The sequence below is a fragment of the Carcharodon carcharias genome, chromosome 5 (assembly GCF_017639515.1).
Source record: "Carcharodon carcharias isolate sCarCar2 chromosome 5, sCarCar2.pri, whole genome shotgun sequence".
NCBI classification, from domain to species: domain Eukaryota; kingdom Metazoa; phylum Chordata; class Chondrichthyes; order Lamniformes; family Lamnidae; genus Carcharodon; species Carcharodon carcharias.
The window spans coordinates 139,206,629-139,229,467 of record NC_054471.1 but is presented as its reverse complement, the minus strand read 5'-3'; the positions used below and the strand labels follow the sequence as shown (position 1 = coordinate 139,229,467).

The window sequence follows — 22,839 nt, the reverse complement described above, 5'->3', positions numbered from 1 at the left end:
GGTTTCTCAACTAGAAAGTTAAGCATGCCTGTCATTTGAACTTAACTGACCCTCACTGGGTGAATTTTGCCAATTTTTGCCAAAGTCTCTTGAAGCATTGGTAGAGTCGCAGGTCAAAACTGACAATCTGATCACAACCCACATGAACAAATATCCTGATCAATGCTTACAAAATATCAATGATTGGACCTGGACAAGCTCACAGCCAAAGTTGTCCAGGACTGGGCTTAAGGAGATGGCTATGATGGTGGAGGTCGAAAGATAGAAAAGTAGAGTGCTTATTAGCGTTTAGACTGTTCTTGCCCATCGTCTAACTTACATGTTTTATCCTTCCTTTAGGGCTAGTAGGAGACTGAAAAAATCATTTCACATTGACTGAAAATGAAAGATTTAATAGAATATTCCAGGAGAAAATGAAAAACATTCCACTGAATTACATCTGGAAAATTAAAGACTAAAATTGTTTGCTTCAAAAATAATGAACACAGCATTGCAAAATGTTTTTTGATTTTATAAAAGATTCTGTAGCAATTATGCAAACTTATTTCTCAATCCTTCATTCATAATCCATTAACAGACGTCTACAATTCCTTCTAGCAGGAAATAATTTGATCACTGCTTAGAAGAAACTTTGATTTTCCAGCCAAAAAAACACTAGAAACAATTACTAACAGATGCTCTTACAATATGGCACAGTTAATCCAGGACAACTTTTAACAAAAGTAGTCTTTAAGAAATAGTGATAACCCACTCTAAAAACTCACCAATAAATTCACTATTATTATCAGAGTATCTCTGCTGCCATATTTATTTTGATCAACAATTAATGATGAACACATTTGCTGTCAGTAAGTGAGCCCACAAGTACACATCAATACCAATAAGTATGTTGCTCAAATTCAGATGTTACAAGGTACTAACTGATCACTATGACCAATATTAATGAGGATACTTATTTATTTCCTTCAGACTTACAACTCCTCTGAGCCCTAACTCTCTAAAATCAGAGTCTACCTGAAATAGAGATGTGTATGTAATGGCATGATAAAATATTTGAGGGAATGTACAGTTTGATGCAAGATAGCTGCATAAACTCTGTATATGAATGTCCATCAATATGTATAATAGCTTCGTAAAAGTGTACAAATATACACCTGTGCCTGCATAAAATGCATTTGAAACCACAAAAAAACTTAAATCACAAAATCTGTAAAACATGATTCTCAACATTTAGACAACTGAATTTCTCCTTTAATCATTGGTTTTACCTTACAACCTATACACTGCATAGTCTTTAAAATTATTTTAGGAATTTATTTCAAAAATTCAACATTTCTGATATAATAAACGTGTATCTCCTGTTATCCAACACCAATAAATCAGCAGGGATGAATTGTCAAGAATGCCATTTTAAAAAAAATAAACACAAATTATTCCTGCCCAATGTAAACAATGGTTCAATTATTAATAAAAATAAAACTAACTTCAATTTGATCAGAATTTGTTTGGCTTACATTTCTTAATTGTTAGATTGCAATTCCTATATTCAACAGTGAACAGAACATGTCCAGGGAAGTATAAACCAGTCAGCTTAACATCAGTGGGAGGAAAAAGAATTGAATCCTTACTAAAGGAGAGAATGAAAGAACATCTCGAGATGAAATGTATAATGAATAGCATGGATTTCTAAAAAGGAAAACTTTTTTTGACCATTTGAATTTTTTTGAGGAGGTAACAGAGAGTAGGTAACAGTAATGTAGCAGATGCAATTTATGTGGATTTTCAAAAGGCGCTTTGATAAGGTGCCCCAGAATAGACTATTGAATATGATTAGAGAATGTGGAGTGAAGGGACAAGTGGCAGAATATATTGCTAGCTGGTTTCAAAACAGCAAGCAGAGAGTGGGAGTAAAGGGTAAGTTATTCAGCATGGCAGCAAGGAGGAAGTGCTGCTCCAACAGGATCATTGCTGGTACCACTGCTGTTCAGCATTTATATTAACGATTTGGACTCTGGAATCAAAAACACAACTTCTAAATTTGCGGATGACACCAAATGCGGGGGACAGTTAAATTACAAGACATAATAAACTTGCAGAATGGGCAAATAATTAGCAAATGAAGTTCAACAAAGATAAATGTGAGGCAGTGCATTTTGATAGGAAGAATAGGAGGTCACCTATTACTTGGAAGATACAAGTTTAGGTGGGGTAATTGAAAAAAGGGATCCAAGAATACGAATACCTCTATTGCTAAAAGTTGGTTAACAAGGCCATAAAAAAAAGCAAACCAAGCACTGGCTTCATTTCTAGGGGAATACAAATGGAACAAATGCTTCAAACCTTGGTTAGGTTGCAATTAACAGTAATGTGTGCAGTTCAAGTCACCATATTATGAAAAGGATATGGAAGCAGTGGAGGGTACAGAGAAGATTTACGAGGATAGAAATATGTGGATATATGTATCAGGAAGGGATTGGCAGGCTGGATCTCTTTTTTCTTGAAAAAGGGAGGCTGAGGAGTGACCTAACAGAGGTTTTTAAAATTATAAAAAATGTTGATAGAGTGGATAGAGAATGTTTCCTCTTGTAGGGTAGAACATAACTGTAGGCCATCATTATAAGATGGTTACCAGAAATTCAATAGGTAATTCAGAAGAAACTTCTTTACCCAAAGATTTGTGAGAATGTGAAACTCACAACTTGTTTGAAGTGAATAGTACAGAGGCATTTAAGAGAAGATTGACAAGCACATAAGGCAGAAGGAAATAGATAGTAGATTTAGATGATAAAAGATAGGAGGCAGCTGGAATGGAACATAAACACCACATCGACTGGTTGCGCTGAATAGCCTGCTTCTATCCTATGTAATCCTATATAAGAAAGCTATAGGCCGCAAGAAGTTACCAATGGACTAGTCAGGTGGGTGGAACAGTGGCAAATGAAGTTCAATCCACAGAAGAAGTGTGAGGTAATGCACTTGGGGAGGGCAAAGGCAGCAAGGGAATACACAATAAATGGTAGCAAACTGAGAAATGTAGATAAACAGTATGTCCATAGATTACTGAAAGTGACTGTTTTGGTAGATAAGGGGGTCAAGAAAGCATACAGGATACTTGCCCTGTATTAGCCAAGGCATGGAATACAAAAGCTGGAAGGTTATGCTGAAACTACTAAATACTAGTTCAGCCACAGCTGGAGTACTGTGTGCAATTCTGGTCATTGCACTCTAGGAAAGATGTGATTGCACAAGAGACAGTACAGAGGAGATTTACAAGGATGCTGTCTGATCTGGATGATCTTAGTTATGAGGAAAGATTGGATAGCAAGGGTTTTCTTTGAAACAGAGGTGGCTGAGGGGAAACCTAGTGAAAGGCATAAATTATGAGGAGATTAGATAGTGGGTAGGAAGGCCCTATTTCCCTTGGTTGAGGGGTCCATAATCAGGGGCATAAATGTAGGGTAGATGATGGGAGGTTTAGAGGTGATTCAAGGGGAAATTATTTTGCCCAGAGGATAGGGATTTGAAAATCACTGCCTGAAAGGGTGGTAAAGGCAAAAATCCTCATAACATTTAAAAAAGTACTTGAATATGCACTTGAAGTTCTGTAACCTAAAAGGTTTTAGGCAAATAGCTGGAAAGTGGGATCAAGCTGGATGGTTCCTTATCGGTTAGTGTGGACATGATGCACCAAATAGCCTCCTTCCATGCTGTAAGTTTCTATGATTTCACATGGAAGCTGTTTAAAAGCAAAATACTGCATATGCTGGAAGCTGGAAATAAGAACAGAAAATGCTAAAAATATTCAGGGTTGACAACATTGGTGAAGAAACAGAGCTAACATTTGACCTCAAACATTGTCACTCCATGGAACATTCGGGCCAGAGTTAAAATGCTGGTCAGTCCTGGGGCGGACTTGGTCGGTGGTGGGGATTACGGTGGAGTGGTCACTCCACAAACGCTACCAAACCCAAGTACTTCCCAAGTGCTTCCCGTAGTTAACTTGCATGATCTCAACTGATGATTTTTCTTTTCTTTATTGTTTTAATACTATATTTTGGGATGTCTAACAAAAACATATTCCTAAAATAATACTAAGGCTGAGGCAACATTCCAGTAGCATTCATTTGTTAATAATACTCAAGACAAGTAATAAATTCGCTCAAGGCATAATTAGGAGGAAATGAACTGACTATTTATGAAAAGGCAAGCATTTCAAACAAGGAATCATTTCTGATTACATTCAAAATAGTTTTACTTTAGGATAAAATTTATTGAACACGGTTAGAGAAGCATACATGAGAGCACAAAATTTAAAAAAAAGTTTGCATTTTATGACCATTGCTTGCTATTTGCAATATAAAAAGTCACAGATGCTGTGACTTCATCCTCATTCTCTGATGTATACAAATTTTGCCATTGTGAATGGTGCTTTTTACAAAATAATTTTTAGGTACTTAGTCTTCATCACTCCCTAAATCAGGATTATAATCTGGGTCATCATCATCATCTAATTCTAAATCATCCATATCTTGGAACAGGGATTCATCAACTTCCACATTGTTACCTGTTGTAAATGGACATTGAACAGTTTTAGTCACAATCCAATTACATAAACAAGTGAAACAGCAATATTCTGGTAATGATTTCATACACAACATTAATTTAGGTCCAGTTAACCAAGCATAATTTAAAAATCATATCTCTACAAGGTATCAGAGTGGCAGAGTCCATAAAAAAAACTTGCATTGTTCCAATTACAATAATTTGATTAAGAAGCAAAACATGGTTTGCTTCATGACTAGAAAATTAAAAGGTTTGACTCCTTTCCCTGTACCCTCCTCCATATCCCCCACACCCAGACTCAATTGCAGTCAAAGTTTGTATGTGTATACAAATCTTTACAGTGTCTTGCCAATTTCAAATTTCAGACCTTTTAGCAGTGCCAACAGTACAAATCAAAATAAAGAACATAGGCCAGGATTTTCCATTCATCGGGCAGGCTCGGCAGGAATGGATGGTCGCGGAGCCACCCGTGATGGGCTCTGCACCGCGATTTCATGCGGACGGGTCAATTATAGCCCACCCTGCACGGATTGCGAGCAGTAGAGCTGGGTGCTACTTGGGCGGGCGGGGGAGAGGAGGGAGAGCTGGGCTTAGCACACAGTCTGCGCACGCGCACGAAAGAGCGCTTCAATCTCCCTGAGGCAGCTCAGTGCTTTTTGAAAAAAAAAGAGCAGAAAAATTCAATGAAACATGTTCCCTCAGGTGACTGTGTCACATGAAATGGGACATGTTTTTAAGTTCAAATGAAATTTTTATTTTATTTGTAATAGCTTCAGGAAACCTCATCCCGCTCGTGGCTCAGGGTCCTGAAAAACGTAAAGGCCACTTGGCCTTTTCGCTTGCCCGCCAACCGTTAGGTTGGACTGGGAGCATAAAATTCAGGTTAATGGCCTTGCAATTATCGGCGGGTGTGCAGCCGATTCCAGCGTGTGCACTCCAAACAAAATATTGCACGACTTTGCAATGATGTCAGGACGCATGCCCGTTCCAGCATGTCAGGCGCGCACCCGCATGCCGAATGGAAAATTCTGCCCACAGAATTTCATTATAAATTGAAATAAATTGTGCTTTACCTTCTTCCAAGAACTGAATGTCAGATGTATCGAGGTTATGATCAGTTTCAAACAGCTGCTTTCCTGAAACATAAAAACACAATCTGAAAGATGCAGCATTAAATTTTGAATCGTTTAACACAATCAGAATCTTACAGTACTGCATGAAGTCTTTGTGCCTACTCTGACAGCCTGGAAAAGTCTCATTCTTGGAGATGCAGGGATACCTAGCAAAAGGAGGAGAGACTAGGAAGAGTTAAAGGATCAAGAGTGATCAGAAGTTTGGTGAAAGGCAAGTTTTAAGGAGGGTCTTAAAGGAGAGGAGGGAAATGGAGAGGAAGAGGGCTTACTTAGTGAGGGAATTCAGCATGTGAGCATAGGCAACTGAAGTCACAGCTGTCAAAGGTGAGGGAAAGTTATTTAGTTAGTTCAAGTCTCCTGTAGGTAGTGGCACTCATTTATTCCACTGTCTGTCCAAATCAAGATATTTGACTCTGATCAGAGTATCATCTTGCCTTACATCAAGCTTTTCCACAGCTGACATTTACATTTGCAGGACTAACAGGCTCATCTTGCTTCTTGGTCAATTTGCAACTAAAGGCATATTTACACAAACAGACCATGTGCCTGACTTACAATCACCTACAAGGAGTACAGATGAACTTCCTATCAAACGATATGGCTTGGGTGGATACATTAGGAGTTTACACCCATTTATAGCTCTCAGGGTCATAGTAGCATACAAGCTATATCAAGTTGCAAAGCCTAAAAAGGGATGAAGAGTGCAAGAGAAAGAGAAATGGGACACAAGAGGAACTGGGAGTTTCGGAGTGGTGAAACTACAGAGCTGGGGGTTAAGGAGATGAAAAAGAGTGGGGCAACATGGCTTTGAATACAGGGTGAGAAATTTAAATTTGAGGTGTTAGAAGCCAATTTAGGTCAAGTGTAGGATAGGATACAGCCAGCAGAGTTTTAGAGTGGTAGATGTATACAGAAAGGGGAAGGCTGACTAGCAATAACTGGAGTAACCAGTTTGGTGGTGATAAAGGCAGTATTAGTTTGATGTAAACTGTTAAGGAAGTTACTAAAGTAACATTTTAAATCAGAGATGGCACACTCTTATGGTCATCTACTGAAACTTTTATTTTTGGAGAAACACGATTGTATAGGTTCTCTGAAAAGACTTGTAATATGCCAAGTGCTATTCACAGATTTTAGATACAGTATTTACACACCTCATTTTGTATGAAGAAACCAAGGTGAAAGCAAGGATTGGAAAAAGAGTCAAGTAAAATCAAAGTGCTTTCATAATCAACACAAGTACAACTAACATACCTGTTAGTTTAACTTTTCCAGCCTGCTCCTCTTCTTTTTGTCGTTTTCTTCTGATTTCAGCTAACTCTGTGTCAAATTTTGCTTTCCATGACAAGAAATTTTCAATTGTAACAGCTGTACCATGGAAAACAGCCTACAAAAATTTGCAGAAAATATAAGTTCTTTGTAACATTGCATATGCTATGGACACTAGTGAGCGAATTACACAGCTATAATTCAGGGAGGAAATAAAGGATGTAAAGGGACTAAGAATGACAGTACAGAACAAAATTAAAAATCTTTACCCACATAGAAGAATTTCAGCCTCACAATACACTAATTTTTAATGGGAAGAGCAAAGAGTTCTTTCCTTTATCCTAACGAAGCAAAGTTTTTTTATTCCTAAATATTTACCAGAACTGCTTATTATGTAACAGTTTGGATCCTGCCTGAGTGAATTGACTGCATTGCTCTTATACATTTAATTGTGGATACTTCAGCCTGTCTTCCTGTAAGCCAGCTGTATTAAGGGGCTCAACACTCCTCATCCAGGTATCGTGACAATTTTGACCATGTGATGGAGCAGCAAGTCTGCTGGCTTCCGGATGATTGGCAGCAGTTAGAAGATCAGGTTAAAAACAATGGCTCTTTTGGGGCACGATTCTGCAAAATTTGACAAGTTTCTCTAGATGTTCACGAAAGCCAACATGAAAGCAGTACTGATATCTCAGCCGAAGTTTAAAACAAAAATCACTGCAATTTAGCACAATTTAGTTGCAGTGAGTCTAGAAGCATAAATTTATGTAGTCTTTCCCCTTGTATATAATTGTAATGATATAACTCGGTGATATAATGACTGGGAAGAGAACAGCGCGCACAAGTTCTGATTCGCATACACTTGCTTAACTCAGATCGGTAGGAGAAATATACAATGGCAGAAAGGAATGGAACTCAAACACATTGCACCCAAGCACAGACCCACCACATCATACTACACATATGAGTGTGTGAAATTTCACAATATATGTGCCAATCAAGATCAAATAATCTTTTCACTTCTGCTCTTTGGATTACCACCAGTTCATGTTCGCACACAACAAGAGTGGGCAGTAAAGGGTCGTCAATACATAGAACAACCTGATTGATGAGCGCACATCACTGTGACAAGGGAACTGGATAAATTCTTGTAACCAATATCAATGTGTAGAGGTGGCCAGTGTGACTTGGGTTTGTATCTCATGGTCACTATGATCACATATAACTGTTTTTGATTGGGGGGTGGTGGCTGGTGTTGGTGCAATCACAAAGGAATTGGTCTAGCGCCAAAGCTTGCACCAAGTGTTATTGTGACTAGCGTACGATATGTATCACCCTCCCTTTAATCACAAAATAACAGTGTGCAGAAGAGACCCTTTGGCCGATCGAGTCTGCACTGACACGTGAGAAACACCTGACCTACCTACCTAATCATACTTACCTGCACTTGGCCCATAGCCTTGAACATTATGACGTGCCAAGTGCTCACCCAGGTACTTTTTAAATGGATGTGAGGCAGCTCGCCTCCACCACCCTCCAAGGCAATGTATTCCAGACTGTCACCACCCTCTGGGTAAAAAAGTTTTTCTTCACATCCCCGAAAACCTACTGCCCTCACCTTGAACTTATGTCCCCTTGTAACTGACCCTTCAACTAAGGGGAACAGCTGCTCCCTGTCCATGCCGCTCGTAATTTTGTACACCTCAATCAGGTTGCCCCTCAGTCTTCTCTGCTCCAACGAAAGCAACCCAAGTCTATCCAACCTCTCTTCATAACTTAAATGTTTCATCCCAGGCAATATCCTAGTGAATCTCCTCTACACCCCCTCCAGTGCAGTCACATCCTTCCTATATTGTGGCGACCAGAACTGTACACAGTAGTCCAGCTGTGGCCTCACCAAGGTTCCATACAACTCCAACATGATCTCCTTACTTTTGTAATCTATGCCTCGATTGATAAAGGCAAATGTCCCATATGCCTTTTCCACCACCCCACTAACATGCCCCTCTGCCTTCAGAGATCTATGGACACACGTCAAGATCCCTTTGTTCCTCAGAACTTCCTAGTGTCATGCCATTCATTGAATACTTCCTTGTCAAATTACTCCTTCCAAAGTGTATCACCTCACACTTTTCAGGGTTAAATTCCATCTGCCACTTATCTGCCCATTTGACCATCCCGTCTATATCTTCCTGTAGCCCAAGACACTCAACCTCACTGTTAACCACCCAGCCAATCTTTGTGTCATCCACAAACTTACTAATCCTACCCCCACACAGTCCTCTATGTTGTTTATATAAATAACAAATAATAGGGGACCCAGCACAGATCCCTGTACACTGGCTTCCAGACACTAAAGCATCCTTCTGTCATCACCCTCTGTCTCCTACAACTAAGCCAATTTTGAATCTACCTTATCAAATTACCATGTATCCCATGTGTACTTGCCTTCTTTATAGGTCTCCCATGTGGGATCTTGTCAAAGGCTTTGCTGAAATCTGTATAAATTACAACAACTGCACTACCCTCATCTACACACCTGGTCACCTCCTCAAAAAATTCAATCAAATTTGTTAGGAATGACCTCCCTCTGACAAAGCCATGCTTATCAAACCTTGCCTCTCCAAATGGAGATAGATTCTGTCCTTCAGAATTTTCTCCAATAGTTTCCCTACCACTGACCTGAGACTCACTGGCCTGTAGTTCCCTGGCTTATCTCTACAACCCTTCTTAAATAGCGGAACCACATTAGCTGTTGTCCAGTCCTCTGGCACCTCCCCCGTGCCCAGAGAGGAATTAAAAATTTGGGTCAGAGGCCCTGTGATCTCCTCCCTTGCATCCCTCAGCAGTCTTAGACACAAATCATCTGGACCTGTAGATTTGTCCACTTTTAAGCCTGCCAACACCTCCAATACCTTGTCACTCCCTATATCAACTTGCTTAAGAACCTCACAGTCTCTCTCCCCGAGTTCAATACCTTAATGCATCACAGGAAAGAGATATTTCAACAATCACAATTATGCTCTCTGGAATTCTTTCACTCAAGTCTTGTTGCACTCCTTCCCAGCTACAAATATCTTCTCACATTCCTTCTGTTTAATCATATCTTTGGTCAACTATTCAATTTATTTTCCCAACAAGCTCAACATTTGCTTCCTTCTCTTTTTTGGAGGAACGATACAAATACAAGTACTGCAAATAACTGCAAAGTGGTGGGTCTGAGGAAGTGGTATAAGCTAAAGTACATTGGTATACACAACACGAAAGGAAAGGAACAGAGGAAACAAGAGTGCAGAGCACAAGTCGCAGGAAGGGATAATGAATTTGTACAGAGCACACACCTGGCCCAACAGGAGGAACTGTATTACACTGTAAAATCCTAGTAGTGGGGCAAGTATTGCAAGGGACAATTAAACTTATATCGTGGATTAGCTGCTGAACTACGACAGACTGAAATTGGGAATGCTGCATCTATTCCAGATGAAAGATAGGTCAGGGAAGAGATTAGAGAGGTATTGAAGATTCCAAGAGAATATAGATAAAATGAACACCAATTAATGTTCAAATGTGGATTTGAGACTCAAGTTCAAAAAAAAAGAGGAAGTGAACAGATGGACTTAACTACTTTATACTATAGGTGATGAATATGTGAAACAAGCTTCCTTGGCAGTTGTGGATATAGATATTATCAACAGTTCCAAGGGAAACCAAAGATGTATTTAATAGAAATAATGTTATCATAAATGAGTGACCATTTGTTTAGAAGTTTTCTAAATATTTGGCCTGAATACATGAATCAGTTTGTGCACAAATCCAGAATCTGATCTTCAAACCTTTTCAACTTCTTCAGCTTCTTTTTCTTTTAGTAACTTTTCCTCTTCTTTGCGGGACTTTATTTGATCCACAATTTCATTTAATTTTTCTTGTACAGCTGTTACCAGAGTGAATATCATCACCATCCCAATGTTTTCTTGTATCTGAAAGGAAGTCATATTTCAGTGTAAGAACAAGATGAAAGAACATAATTGCTTTCACCACCACTATCAGAAACCAGGTGCAAAGTCTGAAAGAAAAGTTGAGCTTTGGAATAGAATTCAACTGTTGAAAATAATTAAGTCTTGTTACAAAAACTAATACGCATGTCTTTTTCATTTCTAGTGGACTTAAAGCCATCTGCTTTCCTTTTTTGAACTGATTTACTTTCCTCTCACTCACTTTTCTAATTCATGGTCTAGTTTATACTTACAATCACATACTGATAAGGCAGCAGAACAGGGCATGTGCTGACTAGTATAATATTACCAATAGGATATTAATGAACTTCAAACAGAGTTCTAAAAAAATTGGCAGTGAATTACTGAGTAACATTTTAATAATAGCTGTACATGTGCATAAATTGTGGCTAACTTGAAATGCTAGAGTGTTATTTTAGTTTGTAAGAAGAATATAGCATTGAGGTGCCATGCTTTGGCACCATCTTGCAGAGTCAAGGAGACATGTAGTTTCAATTCCATCAAGTTAACCTTGCTACTACAAATGGCAGCATTAAAAGTCAGCTGAGTGAGTCAAAAACAAAATCTAGAAGGGGCATATGGACCACCATTTTAATTCACCACAGCAACCAGACAGGTAACTAGAGGGCTGGGGAAGAGAAATTGTCACGGAGAAAACAAAAAATACAGGGACAGAGGGTGGCCAGGGAAACAGGAATATAGCATATGAATTTCAAACAATGAGAAGCATCATATTAACACAAATTGCTCCCAAATTGACCTGGGCATGAGAAACATGCTGCATAAATAAATTAAACACCAGTTTGCAAACAGCAATTGCAGTATAGCTTAATGACTGTTAAAGTAACATTGGTGCATATCTGCAAGATAAAAAACTAAAAGGTCTAAATAAAACAATTTTGAAATGATGAAAATCAAATCACCACATGGAAAGCTAAACCTTTATCCTTCCCGCTGCCACAAAAAAAACAACAGCACTATTGTAGTTTCAAACCCAGAAGAGTTTGTATTTAACTAGGTAATGGAAGCGCTAAATTGAATGCAATTCACCAATGGTACTTTGTTAGGATTTTTCCAACATAAACTCCATGTCTTAATTTACCTGTAATTTGCAGTCTGACAAAAGGAAAACGTAATGGGAGGTTGTGCACAAGGAACATTAAAATCATTTTTAAATTCCCAGCTTTGAGGGTTGGCAAACAAGAAAATAATTTTCTTTCGGTTTTGGCAATAAAACTCCCAAGTTGTCTTTGGACATCGCACAAAAAAAATAGGTTCCAAAGTGTAAACACATCATTTAAGTGATGCCATCTAGCAACATACATCACACATCAGTATGCAATGCAGCTATCATGTATTGTGAGGAATAAGAACATAAGAAATAGGTGCAGGAGTAGGCCATTTGGCCCCTCAAGCCTGCCCCGCCATTCAATAAGATCAAGGCTGATATGCCCCAGGCCTCAACTCCTCTTTTGTGCTAGCTCCTCATAGCCCTCAACTCCCCAACATTTCAAAAATCTATCTACCTCCTCTTTAAATACTTTGTGATCTAACCTCCACAACTATCTGAGGTAGGGAATACCAGACATTCACTACCCTCAAGAGGAGAAATTCTTTCACATCTCAGTTTTAAGTGAGTGACCCTTTATTCTGTAACTATGTCCCCTAGTTCAAGATTTCCCCAAGAAACATCTTCTCAACATCTAACCAGTCAAACTCCCTCAGAATCTTGTACATTTCAGTAAAATCACCCCCCAGTCTTCTAAACTCTAATGAATAAAGGCCCAACCTGTTTAACTGTTCTTGATAGCTCAACCCCGTCATCCCAGGAATCAGCCTAGTGAATCTCTTCTGAACTGCCTCCAATGCCAGTATATCGTTTCTTAAATACTGAGACCAAAACTGTACACAGGACTCCAGGTGCGGCCTCACCAACACCCTGTACAGTTGTAACAGGACTTCTAGCAAAATAGGCCAAAATTCCATTTGCCTAGAATTGGTATCATTGATGTGAAGCAAACATTAAATTCTGGTGGTTGAAGGTTTATGAGCTAACGAGATTAACACATGTGGTAGCTACTGCGAATCAAAAACAAAGCCAACAGCAAAAAAAAAATTCTGTTTGTCATTGACAATATATAAGTATGAAGACCCAGCTCCATTATTTCCCACCCCAAGCAACTTAAGAGGCCCTCCATTATGTCTAGGAATATATCACTTTGTGTTCAAAATACTGTTTGTACCTCTACTTTAAATATGTGCTGTATTCAAGCAGAGCTGGGTCCTTTTCCTTTTGTTCATGATGAAGCATTTCCTGTAAGCTGTTGTTTGTGCTCTTCTAGATCAGCTAAGAAGGGTCACACACCCATAATAAACAAAAACTGAACTGTCATAGGAGTGTTTATTCTCTAATTGCCTCATTCCAACATATTTGCATGCTGCTTTATGCCCAGATGCTAAATCTTCAGTTCACTCACCTGTTCATTTAATAGTGTTATTATATCTGCAACATCAGACTTCTGAAGATTCTCTTGCCCAATGATTTCAAAACTTGGAGGATCATCTGGATATTGTTCTACATATGTGAATTGGATGGTTGCTTCAACAGCTATTAAAAGACAATTATTGGATTTAATATTCAATAGCTTACAGTATCTACAGGTATTACAAACAAGCACAAATTCAGGTTTAAAATAAAGCGTATCTATATAAGCTGTAATTATTGTAAAACTTCTTAGCTTAATACAAGCATGATTTGAAGGATCAGTGAAAAGCAGCTTCAGTCTCACACTTAAACTAAACATGAGCCATGTAAAACCATTACTTTAGGAATCATTGCTATCCAATTAAAAACATGTCAAAGTTGTGATACACTTAGCTTAGTGCAGAAATTGGCAATAAACTCAAGGGAATTCCAGCATAAGAGGCCATTTTGCCCATTGTGTCTGTGCCAGCTCCCCATTGGAGCCACCTACTCCATTCCCATTCCTTGTGACTTTCAATACATTTCTAATAACTTTTTTTATATACCTACTCCTTAAATGTTGAGCAAGTTGGCTTCAATATAATGGCATAACTATGCAATTCAATACTTATTTAAAAATCCTATCAGGAGGCTCAACAATTTAAAAAGAGACCAGTGTTAAATATTGACAACTAGACAAAGAACGCACCCAAGACTACAGAATAAGTTAGTTCTTTGATTTCTAAACAAGATCAGTCATGGTCACTTCCACGGACTAAAGGTTTGGATGAGTGAAGCAACATTGTAGTCAATATTGAAAATGAAATATTGTTTGTGCAACAGGTCTCCCTCGGCATATTCAGTGAGTTGTGAGATAAGCCACTTTACAACAATAGGGCTATGGGATTGCATTCTCTCAGTTTCTTCGCCTCCGTCGCATCTGTTCTGATGATGCCACTTTCAAAAACAGTTCCTCTGACATACCTTCCTTCTTCCTTGACCAAGATTTTCCACCCACGGTGGTTGACAGGACCCTCAACCGTGTCCGGCCCATCTCCTGTGCATCTGCCCTCACACCTTCCTCTCCCTCCCAGAACCATGATAGGGTCCCCCTTGCGCTCACTTTTCACCCCACCAGTCTCTGCATTCAAAGGATCATCCTCTGCCATTTCCACCAACCCCAGCATGATGCCACCAGCAAACACATCTTCCCTTCACCGCGCCCCCCAGCACCTTCCCATGCAACCGAAGAAGGTGCAACACCTGCCCCTTTACTTACCCTCTCCTCACCGTCCAAGGGCCCAAACACTCCTTTCAAGTGAAGCAGCATTTCACTTGCACTTCCCTCAATTTAGTCTACTGCATTCGCTGCTCCCAATATGGTCTCCTCTACATTGGAGAGACCAAATGCAGACTGGGTGACCGCTTTGCGGAACACCTTCGGTCTGTCCGCAAGCATTACCCAGACCTCCTTGCCGCTTGCCATTTCAACACTCCACCCTGCTCTCATGCCTGTCCTTGGCCTGCTGCATTGTTCCATTGCTCAACGCAAACTGGAGGAGCACCTCATCTTCCGACTAGGCACTTTACAGCTTTCCGGACTGAATACTGAGTTCAACAATTTTAGATCATGAACTCTCTCCTCCATCCTCACCCTCTTTCCGATCCCCATTTTTTCCAATAATTTATATAGATATTTCTTTTCCCACCTATTTCCATTATTTTTAAATGTATTTCCACCCATTGTTTTATCTCTGCTTTTTAGTCTATTTCATTCCCTTCCCCCCACCCCAGCTAAGGTTCACATTCCTTAGATAATATCACCAAATTCAACAACTCTTTGTCCTTTTGTCTATGACATCTCTTGGTTATCTCCACCTATTACTGGCCCTCGATCCACCTCTACCTGTCCCACGCCCCCCACCCCCACAACTAGCTTATATTTCATCTCTTTTCTATTTTTCCTTAGTTCTGTTGAAGAGTCATACCGACTCAAAACATTAACTGTGTTCCTCTCCGCAGATGCTGTCAGGCCTGCTGAGTTTTTCCAGGTATTTTTGTTTTGGATTTCCAGCATCCACAGTTTTTTGCTTTTATTTTAGGGTAGTAACGCCCAATCTGGAAAAACAGGCTAGCAAAACTTGTGACATGTCCATTCCTATGGCGTAAGCTGCCATCTAGAGGTTTGGGGCAAGAACTGTCAATTGAGATAATGAAAAGTGCTTTCAAAAAGCCCAGCCATCACATCAGGGTCGAACTCCTTTTGTGCTGCAAAGTTCTGTGATTTTGCTGGACAAGCTAAATCCAAGAGCTCAAAAATATGTGCGATGCTTTATGACAGTAGTGTTCAGTAACTTCTGACAAAGGATATAATCCCAATTCACTGCAAATCAAAAGTGATGGGCAAATGGATACTACATGCCTCAGTAGCATGCAGTAATAAGAGGCTAGCAAGAGACAATAAACAAACAAATGTTGTTAGAATTATCAATATTATACGAAAAGAAACATACCCAAGCTCTGGTGTGAGAAAAGCTCAGGCTCTTCTTGTGATTTATGAGCACTATATGCTTGAAATTTATCTCGTTAGTCTTTTTCTCCAAATATTGGTCCTCACCTAAAACTTGGCATACCACATAAAACCTCACCTGAGGGTGTTTTTAATGTAGAAAAAGGTGGGAGGGGGCGATACTGGTTCAACTGATCTATCCACCGTGCAATCCCTCCCCATAATGCTGCATCCATCGTCATTATCATGCACTTAACCAGAGCCTTGTTCCCAATGAACTTTATAAGTTAAAACCTGATACTGAACCATGTAAAGAGATATTAGAGCAGATGCCTAAAGTTTGGTAAGAATAGTAGGTTTTAGAAAGCATCTTGAAAGGAGGAAAAAGAGACAGATGCATATGGGGGGAATTCCACAGCTTACGGCCTAGACAGGTGAAGGCATGGCCGCCAGTGGTGAAGCAATTAAAACTTAGGATACTCAAGAAGCCAGAATTAGAACAGCACAGTTATCTCAAAGGTCATGTAGCTGGAGATTACAGAGATAGGCAGGGGTGAAGTCATGGAGAGATTTGAAAACAAGGACAAGAATTTTAAGGCATTGCTGAATTGGGAGCCAATGTAGGTCAGCGAGTATAGGGGCGATGGGTGAAAAGGATTTAGTTTGAGTGAGGACATGAGCAACAGAGTTTTAGATGACTTCAAGATTGATTAAGCAGCGACATTTTCCCCAAAATATCCTGAATGGGAAAATACATGGCTGTATTCAGAAAAGGTTAATACGCAAATGTTTAAGAGTGTATCATGATGGTAAAAACTATACATACTATATGCCAACTTAATTTAACAAAAGGTGCATGGCTGTGTACTGTATATCTATTTTCTACCAATAACTACATTATTGTTACAGTTCTTTAAGCAATCATGTGATCCTCTGATCAAATCAATTAAAACTCCTTTCAGTATTTTTTTTTAAAAAGCTATTTAACAATTTGGTTGGCAATTTTAAATCAAAATTCTCTGCTACTTACATTAGGAAGAAAAAGTATTTAATCTCACTGCAAGAAGCGAGTTCTCATTTGCAACACAGGTATTTCTTAATCCTGGTTATGTGCTATTTAAAATTTTGTACTTTTATTCAATTCGCTACACTTCCCAATCAGCTACAGCAATTATGGTACCAATAATATTCAGAGAATCAAACAAAACGTGTTTGATTTTAAAATTGCTGTTACTTATGCTACATTCTAAGAACATATTACAATGGCCCAGATTTTGCTGGGGCAGGGCATCTCAGTGCATTGTTAAGACATGTTCGTGCACATCCAGGTTTTAAAGTATTTTGTACACAATTTTTTTGAAAGTGGATCTAGGAACTTGGTGAACAACAGATCAACCCAAATCTCATTAACCAATAAAATGAAAGGATTAAGAAATAAAAAGAGGAAGGACTGAGGAGAGTGAATTTAATGTCAAATTAGGTATAAAAAGGGAAAGTGAGGGAGGAAGAGAAAAATGTAAATAGCTTAAAGGAATCTTCAACCACAATTCACAATTTGAAGGAATGATACTTCATACTTTTAATCATTTACTTTCTGGGATTGATTGACAGTTGCTAACAACTATTACATTGTTAGAAGGGTACTAATTATTTGAGATATTAACTACTAGGCTTAAGATAAGTTGTAATGGGCAAATAATGCGGAAATTCAGGAACTTCACAAAAACTGCTGGGAGGTTTGCATGAGATACAATTTTTATATAGCCAACACTGGAGCAGCACAAATCAACCAGCAATTAGTTGTAATGCCTGGCCATTTGATCATTAATAAGGAGAGCATTATTCTAACATTCTAAGCAAATTTTGGGTGGGAGGTGTAATCAAGGTGCATGTGGGAGTCAGCAGATACTGGGTAATAGATAATCCCCAGAAACAAAGATCGAGAAGTTGAGGAAGGGAAGAGTCAGATATGGATCATGTGGAGGCGAGGGGATCATAGAACGGTAACAGCTCGCTACAAGAACAATTTGACTAGATCCATTGCCCCCCCCACCCCATCCTTTCCCTGGAAATTGGAAGTAGAATTGATGAAAATTTCCAGTTCAGAACAACAGCGGGAAACAGCACCAATATACTTGTATCCTCATCTATATGAGGTGAGGGCAGGGACCAAAGTAAGACCGGAACAATGAATGTTACACATATCCCATACAGACTTCCATTCCTATGTTTTGGAGCAAGTGAGTACAGTCAAAGGAGAAGTTATTCAATATGGGGCTGTTAGCACACTCAACATTTTTCGGAAAATGCTGCCTAATCATGGAATCGCATCTAAGAGTAGACTTTTAAATTAAAAAAAGGATGAATAGAATCAGGCTTGAATGGCATTTGGGCCAAATATTAGGGAACCATCACTTGAACCTGAAAATTTGTTCAGCTGTAGAAGACCCTTCTGGGGTTGAAAGCAGGGAAAGTCAAGGCCCAAGGTTGAAGCTGTTCTTCTGTTGCAGTAGGGAATCTCAGCGTAATCCTGTTCTAGGGATAGAAAATCATCCATTCATCTGCTTCTGTTGCATCACCCTTCTTCCCTTCATTTCTACCTACTTTGAATTCACATCTTACTCTGTTTCTGACCCATCTCCCCTTATATATTCTGCAAGTTCATCCTGTCTGTGGGATCCACCACCTGGTACATAATCAAATTCCCACAAAACTGCTGAGCATCTTCCCTCCCATCCTGGCCCCCATTTTAACTGATATTGTAAAACGTTCCCATCTTTTTTGGCATTGTTCCGTTACTTTTCAAAATTGCTATCCCCACCTCTTCAAGTCGCCACCCAAGACTAAACAGCAAGCTCGCCAACTGTGGTGCAGTATTTGTCCTCATCCTTCTTGACCTCTCTCCAGGATTCGATGTGGTCAATCACACCATCTTCCTTCAAAGCCTCTTTTCTGTTGTCTAGCTCAATAGGGCAACCCTCGTTTGATTCCCTGCACCCATATGACCAAAGTCACAGCCTCCACAGCAATGACTTCGCATCCTGCCCCTGCAACAGCACCTCTGAAGTTTCCCAAGGTTCCACCCTTGGCTGCCTCCTCATCATGCTACACCTTGTTGTTCCACTTTGCCATGCTAAGTTTCCAACCCCACATTCCCTCTGTCACAAAGACCACTCATTTCAACCATGTAGTGGTACCCATCTGTGCTGCTGGCTATCTGTTGGAAAACAATATTCATTCCTCAAGCTTAGACTATTCCAATGCTCCGCATAAACTTCAGATCATCCAGAAGTCTCCTGCCTGTATCTCATCTGACACTAAGTTCCACTCACCCATTACCTCATCCTTTGTGACTTACATTGACCCGGGTCCCAAAATGCATGATTTAAAAAAAAGTTGAATAATATCTAATTAAAAATGGAACAAATATTGTAACAGATCAGAAAATACAGTAAGGAATATATCATAATATAAAATAATGTCATCAATCCAACCCAACCACTGCAGGAGACCCAACTGCTCCAGGAGCCATGTAATAGAGATTGTCTTAGGTTAATAGTGTGCAATTTTGCACATTTACTTTGGGTGGGGCAAGGAGAAAGTGTTTTGTGTGTTTATTCTGAACCCTCAAAAGCTTTCAATTCTGTATAGTCCATCACACAGCACATTGTCTGAAGTTGATTGAATCAATGGCCTCAAAAAATCCAAATGGATACTTTCCAGCGCTTTTCCATACTTCCTCGATTACACAGGATTACAGAATCTCACAGTGCAGAAGAGGCCCTTCCACCCATCGAGTCTGCAAATATGGAATCAGTAACATAACGCACAACCAATCAAGCTTTCTATTTTAAACTTATATGGAATTAAATGAAATCCAGTGCAATACTCAATAAAGCATTATTTAACCAAATTTATGCACTTACTTTCTTCATTTTCACCAGTGTCAGATGTTACTGTGATAGTGAAACTTGTAGGATTCTCCAACACCACTGGAAAAAAACTAAATATTAGAAAAATAGTCTGAACTAATATAAACTCCTTCAAGTAAAATATACTAATACGCCAAAAAAAGCAGTTTATACACATTTCTCTTTTCCCCATAACGTAGTATTAGCATTCTTTTATTCCTTATGGTTTTCCCTCTGTTAGCATAAAGCTACAGTTCACATAATTCCAGTTGGCTGGAGCATCAGGAGTCAAATCTGTACTTTAGTAAATCTCCTGTTACACTGCACAACATGGCAGAGGATGCGCTATTTTATAACAAGGTTAAATCCTGCCATCAACTGCAAAGGTGTCAGACATTACACATGCACACTCAGCCCACACTGTGGCTGCCGGTGCAATGCACAACTGTCTCTGAGGCCTTTCTGGTTAGCAGGAATGACAGTGATTTTGAAATGTTTAAGAGGAGTCACTTGTGAAGCTGTCTTTAGACCCAGTGTCATCTTTCCTGCTTTATAAAAGGTTGTGTTTATTTGAAAAAGTGAACGAGCTGAACATGTGCAGGGATTGCCCACAAAGCCAGGTTAGATCAGTTGGTAAATAATAAATAATTACAATAAAGTGTAAAGAGCAGGGATACTAGACTAATTAATTGATCATTTGAATAAAATACAATAGCGATGGCAAGACAGGTGTTGTGTTGCTGCAGCAACATGTGGGTACTGCTGGACACCAAGGTGATCCAGGGCGAACACATCTGTACCAGGTGTTTGTAGCTCAAGGAACTTCAGAGCCAAGTTAAGGAGCTGGAGTCCAAGCTGCAGGCATTGTGCCACATCAGGGAGGGGTCAAGTTGGACACTTTGCTCCAAGAGGGAGGTCACCCCTCAGGCTGGATAATTCAAATTTGGTCTGTGATCAAGGATAGGAGGGTGTGACTGCAGGTGAAGCAGATAAGGGGACCCAGGGGTAGCTTTTGAGAAGGCTCGGCCTCGCAACTGTCCAACAGTTACGAGGTTCTTGCAGCTGTGTGGACGAGAGCAGGGACTGAAGGAGGATGAGCGAACTGACCACGGCACCGTGGTACAGGGAGCCATTCAACTGGGGGGAGGAAATAAGAACGTAGTAGTCATAGGGGACAGTATAATTAGGGGGACAGATACTGTTCTCTGCAGCCATGAGCATGAGTCCCAAAGGCTGTGTTGCCTGTCTGATGCCAGGATTAAGGACATCTCCTCAGGGCTGGACAGGAACCTGGATTGGGAAGGGAGGGATCCAGTTGTCATCGTCCACGTCGGTACCAACGACATTGATAAGGCTAGAAAGGAGGTTCTGCTGAAAGAATTTGAACAGTTAGGTGCTAAATTAAAAAGCAGAACCTCCAAGGTAATAATCTCAGGATTACTACCTGAGCCACGGGCAAACTGGCATAGGGTAAATAAAGTCAAGGAGTTAAATGCGTGACTCAAAGATTGGTGTGGGAGGAATGGGTTTCAGTTTATGGGGTACTGGTACCAGTACTGGGGTAGAAGGGAGCTGTTCCAGTGGAATAGGCTTCACTTTAACTGTGCTGGGACTAGTGTCCAGGTAACTAGAGCTGCACAGAGGGCTTTAAACTAAATGGGGGGGGGGGGTTCTGGAAAAGGGATACGTAGGCTTACAAAGCAAAAGGGCATGGCAGCCTTGCAGGGCAGTTATTTAGGTAATGACTCCCAGAGGAAGGGGCAGAGTGTACAAACATAAACAAAAGCAGCAAATAAGGTCAAAGGGGCAAAAATGGTAAAGAGTCAAAATAAATGAATTAATGGCACAAATAGAGGTTAATGAGTATGATCTTATTATCAATATGGAGTCATGGTTACAAGGGGATCAAAGCTGGGAACTAAATATTCAGGGGTATGTGACTTTTCGAAAGGACAGGCAGTAAGGAAAGGATGGTGGGGTAGCTTTGTTAGTATGAGATGGAATAAGTACGATAGCAAGAAAAGGATCTTGGATCTGAGGATGTAGAATCCATATGGGTGGAGGTAAGAAATAACAAGGTGAAGGCGACACTGGTGGGATGTAGTTTATAGGCCTTCCGAACAGTAGCTATATTGTAGGACAGAGAATAAATCAGGAGATAATGAGGACATGCAAAAAAACATAAAAAAATATCTACCAGTCGCTCCCAGTCATCTTGTATTCACTACTGGGATAAATATTTAAAAGACAGTATTGCTTTATTTAATAATTTCCAAATCTTTACCTTAAATAAAACATCTAATCATAAATAAAACTCCAAAGTAAGGTCCTTCATAATCAAATTTTGAACACTAAAGATATATTAATAGAATGTATAGTTACTCAGCAAACACATTCAAATTCTTCCACGAAAAGTAAACTACTATTTCGAGCAATTCACTGGACAGTTTTCCTCAATTTTGGCACAATGGCTGCTCTGAGTAGTTGCAAGTATTTTCCATATAACTGTCTCCTTTACGACAAAAACAGTTAAAGACACCAACTTGCAAAAAAAAAGCATAATTCAGTAACAGAAAGCAGAGTTGCACTTAAAAACATCTCTCACTTTAAAGTCACAGGCTCTGGTCCTGACACTGCATCTGCGTATTTGCAGGAAGTGCCCCCTACTTTGTTGTGGCAAAAATAAACGCAGTCATTTTCTAACAAACCATCTTATGTTGCTGGGCCAGTAATCCAAATTTCACCACAGCAGTTTGAAAACAAAAGTTGCTATCAGTAAAAGTGGCCTTCTTTGTTGCAAGAGCCTAAATGGTTCACTAATGTCCTTTAGGAAAAGAAACTGATGTTCCTATCCCATCTGACCTATAGGTGACTCCAGTTCCACACCAGTGGGGATGACTCTTAACTAACTGGGCAAGCCACTCAATTCAAAGCACCGGTGCAACTAAAGATGGATAATAAAATATGGCCTAGCCAG

The 22,839-nt window shown here is 39.7% G+C and overlaps 1 protein-coding gene across 4 annotated transcripts in view; it reads right to left on the bottom strand.

Annotated features, from left to right (window-relative positions):
- Positions 1-371: 371 nt before the first annotated feature.
- rwdd1 (RWD domain containing 1) overlaps positions 372-22,839 on the bottom strand; it is a 33,895-nt gene continuing 11,427 nt past the window's right edge. For 3 of the 4 annotated variants that reach the window (XM_041188101.1, XM_041188102.1, XM_041188105.1), the window contains 6 exons: positions 19,878-19,943; positions 13,456-13,586; positions 10,799-10,942; positions 6,951-7,083; positions 5,637-5,699; positions 372-4,564 (listed from right to left, as the gene is read on the bottom strand). In XM_041188101.1, coding sequence (XP_041044035.1) covers positions 4,455-4,564; positions 5,637-5,699; positions 6,951-7,083; positions 10,799-10,942; positions 13,456-13,586; positions 19,878-19,943 — 647 coding nt within the window. In that variant the 3' untranslated portion in view covers positions 372-4,454. The remainder of the gene's footprint in view (positions 4,565-5,636; positions 5,700-6,950; positions 7,084-10,798; positions 10,943-13,455; positions 13,587-19,877; positions 19,944-22,839) is intronic. The other variant, XM_041188106.1, reaches the window with a different exon arrangement.